Source organism: Marmota marmota, unplaced genomic scaffold (assembly GCF_001458135.2).
Source record: "Marmota marmota marmota unplaced genomic scaffold, marMar, whole genome shotgun sequence".
Classification (NCBI taxonomy): domain Eukaryota; kingdom Metazoa; phylum Chordata; class Mammalia; order Rodentia; family Sciuridae; genus Marmota; species Marmota marmota.
Window position 1 is genome coordinate 2,253,695 of NW_026000305.1, and position 11,318 is coordinate 2,265,012.

Sequence of the window (11,318 nt, forward strand, 5' to 3'; positions counted from 1 at the left end):
TTTTTTTTTTTTTTTTTTTTTTTTTTTTTTAAAGAGAGAGAATTTTTCAACGTTTTATTTTTCAGTTCTCGGCGGACACAACATCCTTGTTGGTATGTGGTGCTGAGGATCGAACCCGGGCCTCACGCATGCCAGGCGAGCGCGCTACCGCCTGAGCCACATCCCCAGCCCTCCAGTGGTTTTATACATATCAACTTAAATAATTTTCATAATTGTAAGCATACAATAATAATAATGTTTTAATTATGGACCCATTGTAAGATAACTTTTTTTTTCTTTTCTAGCCATGAATGGAAACAACTTTAAAGTATTACATCTCAAAGGAAGTTTTCTGTGTCTATATTAGTATTTTTTCTTTTTCCTTCACTAAAGGCCAATCAAAATTTTGAACCATGCTACTAACCAATGAATCTAATGGAATGACTTAATTCTACAGATGAGTTTCTCCAGCCATTTATGAAATATCAATCCTTTCTATTTGTGGCTGCAATGTAGCAGCATACAAACTAAAAGAGGGAACTTGTTTATTTGAACTTCCATTGCAGACACTGTAGAACATAACCAGCTATTTTTCAAAAATATGGTACATCTTAGGTGGTTAACTAATTTGTGGAGTTAGAGATTTTATAAGTTATTCCATTAGAATATTTTCTCCAATATTTATTATACAATTTTGTTAAAAGAGTTAACATTGTTTTTAACAACAAGAGGCAAAAAAATTGAATCTTTAAAATAAAAGACTATAGGGCATGATACATATAATGTACATTGGGTTTTCTCACTTGAAGCTTATGACTAAAAGAGATGCTTTATTACATACTATTACACCTCTTGGAAACATAACTAAGCCAAAGTTGATAGTTAATTTCATTTAGCAGGGAAGTGGGATGATATCTTTTTAAATAAGTAAATCCATTTAATTGTACGATATGCTACACAGTTCCTAGTAATACCCTTTTGTGTCTTGAAAATTTTCTTTCAAAGCATTTCCTTCCCAAATGAGGCCACTCACTTCCTTAAAATATGTAATACTCTATTGTATTAGCGTTCAAAAAGAAGTTGTAGTTTTTCATAGTGGTATACAAATATTATATTGAAGTAATGCATATATACAAAAGCATATAGAATAAAATAGCAACAAATATTTGATGGTGAATACTTCTTGGGAAAAAAAATTTATAGTAATGTACTTTAAGTTTGTTTAATTAATTGTACTCTTGATGACCTTCCTTACAAAGTGAACAAAAGAATTTTTAAATACATTACAACGTAAGAATGGAATGTCTTAATTTCAACTTGTTTGGCTAAAGTTAAGAGTTACTAAAAGTCACTGTGTTTGTAATAAGGCAACAAATAATTTGAGTTACATGTAAATGAACTTTTGCACTGAACTCTCTGAAAATATCTATATAAAATCATGTGATTTATAGTAGTATTCTAATAATTACTAAGAAACTGTTACGATAAGTACAGATGATGCACTATATGCTAATGGAAACTATAAATGAGAAAAATGTTTTCAAAATTCTTTTATAGAAATATACAAATAGGTCTTATTATGCAGGTAAAAAGACTCATTTATATTATGTAATGCTTTGGGCAAAATGTTAGGCTCCATTGAATTGATTCAATTCCTATTTTATCAATATTTTGTGATAGATAACCGTAGTCTTACATTTTTTGCTTGGTGTAGTAGAAACAGAGGAGTTTCTCGTCTGCTAACTGCTCATATATGTAACCATAATAAAGATATATAGTTATGCACCCACTATAAGTGATATAAGGCGAAGAAACTTTATAAGCCTGATAGAAAACTGCCACCATTACTGTTTGAAAATGAGTACAGGTGTGATTTTTCTAAAATACTGAAAACTAACAATATTCAAAATTTGAAAGCAATTAAGAAGTCAGCGGTTTCTTGGCCCACTTGACCCATGGATAGTGAATATGTATCATATTAAGGTCCTTATTATACTCAATTATTTTTAAAAACTCTAAGGAAAAATTAATACTATGGAGAGTCCTTCTATATATTTAAATATATGTATGTATATTCAAATATATAAATATATGCACATATATTAAATATCTTTCATTTGTGATTATTATCAATGGAAAGAGTAGTTATATCTTTTCTTCTCACTGGTTTTAAGCAAATTATTTATGAAAATTACAAAGATGTCAGGTGAGGAATGTTTGTTTACCTAATATCTATTTCAGAATGTTTTCACTTTAGATTTATCAAATAAAATGGAACCTGTACAATAACATATAAAGTAATTTGTTTGTATCTAAAATGTGTTAAGTATTTGTGAAAGTTCAAGTAAGAAATGTGTAGGAAGGCTTTTTAACTTAGCTGTATATTTTTGTCAGGAAGTTATTCTCATGTGAATACTTATGTGGGAACTAATAAGCACCATTCTAATTAACACACACACACACACACACACACACACATATACACACACCCACCCCAAAAGGACTTCCTAATGTGAACTAGTAATGATGGAACTTCAACATAATTTGACCTCCAGTTGATGAAGATTTCTGTTTCATATTTGAATTTCTTCCATATAAATAGCGTTTTCTAAGTACTTGTTTCAAATATAATTCCATAATGCATTCATCCCATCTTTATAATGAGGTTTTAATCATATTACATTTCTTAATATGGACAGTACCAAATGAACAAAATAAATCTTTTGAAAAAATTGTATCTCACTACACAATTTAGGTCCTTACCTAAGCCATCCTCACACCTCTTTCTCATTATTGCAATCTACAAAGATAAATGTTTCTTTTCAAATTAAATGATGTTTTGAAAATATTTCCTCAAATAGTACAACCTTCCCATCACATGTAATTACTAAATTTATTGGATTTCCATTGTACATTTTTTGTAATCAAAAATGCAAAGTATTTAATGTTCATCTGAAGATAAAGAGTAACAGGAAAACTAAAAATAAATAATGTATTAAACACATCTTCCTTAATGAAAATATTTAGCAATATTTACTCTAGAATAAGAGATACCACTTTTAGTCCACAAAGAAAAACTAGAATTACTCTGACATAATTATGATAGCCAACATCATTATATGATAGATTTAGTAATCTACTTGTATCTATCCCTTGTAGACAATGAGATGTTGTTGGCTTCTCATCCCACCACATTAAAATAGTACTTTTTTATTGAAGTATATCTTCCTGAGATACTTTATGTTAAGGGGAAATTTTACTTTGATCCTATAGCCAGTTTGCTAATACAATCAATGTTGAATGCTCCTAGTTTATATGTGCCAAGATTCAACAAAGCACACCAACTTCTTAAAATGGGAAAATACATAGGCTTTAAAATTTTTTTTTAGTTGTAAATAGACACAATATTTTTATTTTATTGATTTATTTTATGTGGTTCTGTGGATCAGTGTCTGGCACATGCTAGGAAAGCAATTTACCACTAAGCCACAAACCCAACCCATACATAGGCTTTTTAATATCATGTTCTAAAAGTTTCTGATGAGCTAGTCAATATTAAGAGTGGGGGGTTTGGGGGCTGGGGATGTGGCTGAAGCGGTAGCGCGCTCGCCTGGCATGCGTGCGGCCCGGGTTCGATCCTCAGCACCACATACAAACAAAGATGTTGTGTCCGCCAAATACTAAAAAATAAATATTAAAATTCTCTCTCTCTCTCTACCTCTCTCTTTAAAAAAATATTTTAAAAAAAAGAGTGGGGGGTTTGGGAATCTAGAATGACAGGGTTTGGGAATTAAACAGGAAATGATTAAGACTTATATTAGGGTTTAAGTGGGATAGTGTCCATATTGTCAATTGGTTCAGTTTTAAAAGTGGAGAGCTCTCTTTGCAATAGTTACTTGGGTAATGGTTCAAAGAGAAAGGCATAATAATTGTTTCACCTGTTACGCAGGTGAAACACTTTTAGTCGGAGATACTGTACTATCTAGTCTTGAACCTACTGCTCATAACATCCAGATCTTATCTAGGATCCAAGGTTTTAAGATACCCTTCTCAGTGAGTTCCAAATTCACATGCTGCCTCTTTTTGAAGGGTAAGGTGGGGTTATACAAAGTTGGGAAATTGGGAAAACTCTGATGATAGTCTATGGTTTAAATCTAATCCTTCATTTTTTGTAAATGAAACCTTACTGATTTTAAAGAACTTGATTCTAAGTCTAGCTAGCTTTTTTTTTTTTTTTTTTGGTTCTCACAAGAGGTTCTCAAAGATCTGAACAAGAGGATTCTTTTGTTCCTCTGCCTGCTATATATCAACAAATTATTTAAAAGATATTTAATATTTGTTCTAAATTAAACCAAATGGAGAAGGCATCAAATCAACCAATTGGTAAGTGGAAGAAGGAGGAAAATATAAATCAAAAACGATTTGTCAGGAAATTATATAATTATTGAACTGGGAGAGGGCTACATAGAGGCTAATTATATTCTTCTACGTTTGCATATTTGTGTCTTTAAGGGCAGTTCCAGGTTCCAACTGGTAATTGTCTTGTATAAAACACAAGAAACTGATTATAAAGGGCTTTCTTAAATAATTATTCCTAACTACCCTCTCTGTCATGCCCTGGGCCTTTTAGATGTGACAACGGGATAAACCCATCGATATATAATGCCATGAACTCTTCTGGAAAAATGATTTTTCAGTAATTTTCATCTTTTCTTTCTTGTGAAGGTACTTCAATTTGCAGATCTACATTTTTAGATGGAATCTGCGTGGTACATAGGAAAACCTTTTGCCAGTAAAAACCTATACATTTAATATAATCTTTAATTTGTGACACTGACTTAATTTATATGTTTTATTTTTCTTGGGCTGAAGCTTTCTAGGTCTGATTTATAAATAAAATTAAATCCAATCCACCTTTCTCCAGCTCCACTGTAACCATGAACTATGGGAATAATTTAGCATGGCTCTTTGCTCCCTTCAGAAACACTATATTTTCACACAGCCTACAGAGTGATTATTCAAAATGTAAATCAAATCTATTACACATCCTCCTTGAAACCTCCAAAAGGCTTCCTACTTCAACCTCCTCACAAGTCCCTTCTCCTATCATTTCCTCTTACTCATCATTATTTAACCAAATTTGCTGATACATGATTTGCATTTTTTTTGTTATCTCTGCCTTGCTCTTCAATAAGATCTTCATGTGACAGCTTACCTCTTGCTACTCAAATGACATGTACTCAGTAAGGAATGCCTCTGTCCACTCACCCATAGTAATCAATTATATTGGATGCTTTTCTTATACCTTATTTTTCATTTGGTGGCAACGTAAAGGAGCTTTCTAGAATTTCACAATTGTAGGCCCCACAATTAAATTACAATATGAATTTTAATAAGCTACCTAGGTGAATCAATAGACATAAAATTGAGAAAACTGGTGTAACATGTAAAAGTAATTGATTTCTTCCTTTCAGTTAATGGTTATTAAAGAATGATAATCCACTTGACAGTTACAACTAAGAGTGATATATCTAGAATTATTAGCATTCTATTAACTTTGGCCTAGTTAGAACACAGCAAGTAATTTTGTACTCATTTTCAGAAATTATTCCTAAATACTTGAATCAATACTTTCCTTTTCCCATGTACATTAGGAATATAAATAAATATATTCTTATCTCAGAACTATGTCATGTAAACAGGTTAAGAATCATTAGATTTTACTAAATCTCAAGACTCTAAAATGGGTAACTATATAGCACTTCATTATGATTTTAACAAATAACATACATTCTTCAGGAATAAACCTGCCACCAGAATTGTTTAAATTCCTAGCTCAAACTATTATTAATTCACAAAACTCAATAAGATGATTAAAAGGTCCAAATTGCCTAAGATAAATGTTAAGCTAAAAGGCTTTTAATAAGGAATGAACATTACAACTCAATTTTAAATAAGCTCATAAAACCTAAAAGTGCAATAAATGCTTTTTATTATTGTATGCTCATTTCAATGAGTAACATTTAGAAATAATAATCCCACATAACAATGACAATCTTATTTTACAGCGTGTACATCATTTACAGCCACATAACACACAATTTTAGATTTTCCAAATTTAATATTCTGAAGTTAAGAAAGATTAACAAAAATATTCTCAAGTAACTGATTCTTATCTGGTGCAAAAAAAAAAAAAACAAAAAAAAAAAAAAAAAAAAGAAAAAGAAAAAGACTAATTACTAACTAATATGCTGATTATAGTGATTACTAGAGATCACATTTTAATCTATTAAAATCTTACTTTGCCCATCATTCCTTGGATTAAAAAATATTTTGCTAAATTCTTCCACTCTCTTGGATTAGGTAATTTTGCACACTGAAAATAAGGGCTGCTGTCAGCATTCTTGGAATTGTTTATACTTTGGACAGTTTTACTTTTTAAATGTAAACTCTGTAACTATTTCTTCAAAGTACTTCTAGCCCTGGAGATGTTCAATAATGACTCTTGAATGAATGTACCTTTGGGTGAACCAAGTTTAGGTAAATTAATGCATTTGAACACGAATATTTTTCAAAGTACACAGTATACCTGGACTTTCTTGTACATTACACAGGAATCAGATAAAACAGACAGAAGGGGAAGAAAATAACTTGATAAATTTACCTTCCATGACATACTTCTAAAAGAGCACACCTGAATTTGTTGCTTTTCAGAACCCCAACATCTTATCTGTGGTGTTAATAATTGAAATGAATTTTTCCAAAAGGGAAAAGATTAATTTTTCAAAGGGTACTCCTATTTTAGGAAAATAAAATGTTTTATGGCACTTATACAGGTAGTATTTAAAATAGATGGTACTGAAAATGTATTAAGCAAAGTTCACTTCAAATAGTACAAAATATGTGATAGAAAAAAAACACGTAAAAAGTAACTAGAGGGGGCTGAGGTTGTGGCTCAGTGGTAGAGTGCTCGCTTAGCATGCATGAGGCACTGGATTCGAGCACCACATAAAAATAAAATAAAGATATTGTGTCCACCTAAAAAAACTAAAAAAAAAAAAAAAAAATTAAAAAAAGTAACTAGAGATGAATCAGTCCACACAAAACATTTTATTATATTAGCCAACTCACAGTGGCATTAGCACAGCATATTTAATGGCCAAACGGCTGATTAAATACATATGTTATGTACTTTATCAGGTGAAAAAATGCCAGTGTCCTACCATATGCCGCAGCCCAGACAACAGGGACAATTGTTTTATTAACATCAGAGTCCTCAAGCTGAATCTCAGGGAGAGAAGTTCCTTCCTCTTCCCCTACAATGACTTCCATGTAAACTTCATCTGCTATTTCAGCGCAACCTAAATTTTAGAAATAATTCCTTGTTTATAACCCCAAATATTTAATAAATGGGTAAAAATTCCAAACAATTTAAACCTTTCAACTTTCAAGATTTCAGTTTGGTTAATCTAAAATTTTATAAATTTAGTGTAGGTTTATATTAGGCACTTTTGGAGGATAATGCCACTAGGAGACAATAATTTATAAAAATTCTTATTCTCCTCTCAGATCCAAGTCTTCTGAAATGGCTTTTTAATTGTATAAAATGTGTGCATGAAATATATTGACTGATTTTATGGCCCATTGGAAATTACAAATTTATAAAAGGAATTGTATCCAATAAATTTACCTGATAGTACTTCAAACTCAGACTAAGTTTCCCATAGAGTCAACATTAGAAAGTAATTTACACTATCTCATATACTATGTTCAATATTACATGTAATAAAAAAATAATCAAAATACTGGTAATTGAAAACTCCTACAAAAATGGTTATATATGTATATGTAAATGCATACATATGTATTTATTAAATGCTATTGCTCAAAGACATGTGGACACACTTCAAGAAGCTGAGTTTTAAGAGAGTACTGAGGAGGAAAATGATTGAAGCTCATTTAAAAAAAATTGTGGTTAAAAATATTTAAATATAGAGCCACTGTATGTACTTTATGTGAAAGCATCTGTTTACATGTAACCTGTTAAATAGAAAGCTGACTCGAATTTATGCTTTTCTTTGATTCACACACTGGGATCTTCTATTTACTATAGAAGCAGGTAAAAATAACTTTAGGAAAAAGTGTCCTTCCTTCTCCAAGTTTCTCTTCTCTCCATTTACCAGAAAAGAGACACTGGTTTGTTTCTCACATCCCCCTGGCACTCTGGTATCAGCCAACCTAAACCTTAGTCTCCCACCTCCTACTGTGCCCCTTTATTAATAAATTAAATACAGTAATAAAGGATTCAGAAACCATATGGAAATTATTTCATTGAACTCTTTCATCTCTATACAAATCTTCTCCACTCATTTGTTTTGATATTTCAGCTGTGATATACTATTCATGTAAGAGGATAGAATTCATGTCTTCTAGAGAAGGAAATGAAAGGAATAGCTATCAGAATGCAGCTTAGGTAAAAACCCAACATTGTCAGGGTAATGCTGTGAAATGAAGGATCTTGCCCTACTCGCACAAAACAATAGTTTTTTTTTTTTTTCCTTAACATGTCAACGAGACAGAAGTAGCCTTAGAGAAGGGCTGTATACTGAGGTGTGGATAAAGTATGCAGAGAGTAAAATGTGTTCAGAAAGCATGACAGGAAAGGAAACCTGAGGATTTTTTTATCCTGTGGTACTTTGCCCCAAGAAATCTTAAGGAATAACTACTTAGACACCATCAACATCATTTTAAAAATCAAGATCTTAGCAGATTAACTTGGATGAATACTTACATAGCTAACCTCTCAGTGACAGAAAGAGAACAAACAGTTAGCCCTTCCCCTGCTAAATCCAGAGACAAACCAATAGTGCTCAAGGCCATATGGAAAGAACACTTGAAGTACAATTAAATAGACAGGAGTTCAAATGCTACCTTCTAAACTTAATATTGGAATGGTCTTGGGCAAATTATTTTCCCTCAGTCTTTCTTCCTTCCATAAAATAAAGATAACACCGTCTACCTCAGAGATGAGTTATGAGAATAAAATGAGAAAATGTATATGTAACATATTCAATAACACATATAACATTGATACTCAACTCTATATATTTTTGAGCTTCATTAAGTCAGGAACTTACACTGTTTATCTCTGTATTTCTAGTATATTAACTTAGATATTATATTTCATGTTTGTGGATGTGAACAATACATGTATACATGTATTTTCAGCAAAGGGTCAGGCTTATTTTAATAAATGTTGTTCTTATACAGTGCTTCTATCTCTGAGATTGCTTGTTTTTTTTTTTTTTTAATCCATGATCCCTACTTATGTGTTACTACAGTGCCCTTTTTTCTTACTGATATCATCTTCTTCCTGAGAAGAATCTTTAACTGCCATGTAAACCATCTTCTCCCGCTGCATTCGGCTCTGGTCAAGCACTCCGGCTACAGAATGTCCACTGGTGTACTCGCTTTCTGTGACAATTTCTGTTCCACCTTAAAAATTAAAACACATATCCAAATAGAGAAGTATCATGGAATAACTCCCTAAATTAATAAAGAGAATATACAAGAACTATTTACCTTTAGAAAAATACATTTTTAAAAATTCCAAAATAAACTTCAAAGTGCGAAGAAAATTGTCATAAATTACACTTTAATTTTCTGCTATCAGAGAAATAACAATTACTAACAAATCACACTTATATTCCAAATATCATTTATTTTTTTACATATATTTGCCTATTTATTCCTTACAATAGCCCAATTACGTAGTTACTATCATTATGGCCATTTTAATGAGGAAACAAGAGACAGATGGAGGTTATGCAACTCACTTAAGGTGGCTCAGCTAAATGTCAGAACTAAGATTAAATCTCAAAGATCCTGCCTATAGAATTCATGATATCAAATACTCATTTTAATTTCTTACTCTAAATTCTCATCACTCATTTTGAGATTTTCAGCTATAATATTCATGTTTGAAACTCTAAGAACATATTTTTTATTCTTGCTTTATATTCATATATACTACTTTAAAATACACCACCCAAGAAAACTATTAAAATCTGTCCTTTGAGGAAAATTTCAGAATAGTCCACATAAAAAGTAAGAATAAATCTAATTCATATAATAGCAATAATCTAAAATTAGTCTTTGTACCTATTTCAACATCATCTTCGGCCTCTGCTTTAAATATATATACTTTTATAACTTCTGAACCAAACCCATCTTCTTTAACATCTTCTTGTGAACCATCACTGCCAATTTTTAATGGTGTGTTTCCCATATGCTCTAATTTCTCCCCAACATCATCCACTGTAAAATATAAAGAGGAAATTATTTCAGTCAAAAAGTACCACTGATATTTAGGGTGTGCCAAGCCTAAACGCAACATTAAATAATGTATTTTAATCATGTATCTACTATATTCATTTGATGACCTATTATGCAGTCACAAAGTGTTGTTTCACAGGAAAATAGTACACAAGATCAGATATACTACATGATCACAATTATATTAAAAAAACTATTCACAGATATTAATTTATGTAAGGAAATATTTCATAACTATATAGCTTTAATTAAAATAGCTTGTGGAAAAGACTGAATAATCTTCTATCACCAAAATCATTAACAGAAAAATTTATTAAACATATAAGTCATAAAATAAGGCCCATAAACAACTCCCAAATTAAACAGCAGTTGTTTATAAAATAAAATAGCATATGAAATCTAGGATTTTAAAAAAGGGAAGAAACAGAACATATCAAAAATTTTATAAAAGAAGCTTTGATAAATCCTTATAACAATAAATTCTTAGTAAATACTCTAATTTCTACTGAGTCAATGGGATACAAACCACAAATTTTTTGTTAAGTCTAATTTTAGCAACATATGCTTTATTTCAAAGCCACATGCAAAGGAAATAGCTAAATTGGGTACTTTCACCTCTTTTTCCTTATTAAAAACTTTATATTTTTTTTGAGGATATTGTGAATGGGGTGTTTTTCCTCATTTCCGTTTCAGAAGTTTTGTCGCTGATATACAGAAATGCCTTTGATTTATGCGCGTTGATTTTATATCCTGCCACTTTGCTGAATTCATTTATTAGTTCTAGTAGTTTCTTTGTAGACCCTTTTGGGTCTTCTAGGTATAGAATCATGTCTTCTGCAAATAGTGATAATTTAAGTTCTTCTTTTCCTATTTTTATGCCTTTAATTTCTTTCGTCTGTCTAATTGCTCTGGCCAGTGTTTCGAGAACTATATTGAATAGAAGTGGTGATAGAGGGCATCCAAGTCTTGTTCCAGATTTTAGAGGGAATGCCTTCAATTTTTCT

The 11,318-nt window shown here is 31.1% G+C and overlaps 2 protein-coding genes across 7 annotated transcripts in view; one reads left to right on the top strand and one right to left on the bottom strand.

The window, feature by feature from the left end:
* The window catches only part of Pof1b (POF1B actin binding protein), a 67,556-nt gene extending 65,287 nt beyond the window's left edge, over positions 1 to 2,269 (top strand). For both annotated transcript variants that reach the window (XM_015502131.2, XM_048797291.1), the window contains one exon: positions 285 to 2,269. In XM_015502131.2, coding sequence (XP_015357617.1) covers positions 285 to 290 — 6 coding nt within the window. In that variant the 3' untranslated portion in view covers positions 291 to 2,269. The remainder of the gene's footprint in view (positions 1 to 284) is intronic.
* Positions 2,270 to 5,954: 3,685 nt separating this feature from the next.
* The window catches only part of Znf711 (zinc finger protein 711), a 26,951-nt gene continuing 21,587 nt past the window's right edge, over positions 5,955 to 11,318 (bottom strand). For all 5 annotated transcript variants that reach the window (XM_015502132.2, XM_048797292.1, XM_048797293.1 and 2 more), the window contains 3 exons: positions 10,141 to 10,296; positions 9,337 to 9,474; positions 5,955 to 7,340 (listed from right to left, as the gene is read on the bottom strand). In XM_015502132.2, the coding sequence (XP_015357618.1) occupies positions 7,132 to 7,340; positions 9,337 to 9,474; positions 10,141 to 10,296 (503 nt within the window). In that variant the 3' untranslated portion in view covers positions 5,955 to 7,131. The remainder of the gene's footprint in view (positions 7,341 to 9,336; positions 9,475 to 10,140; positions 10,297 to 11,318) is intronic.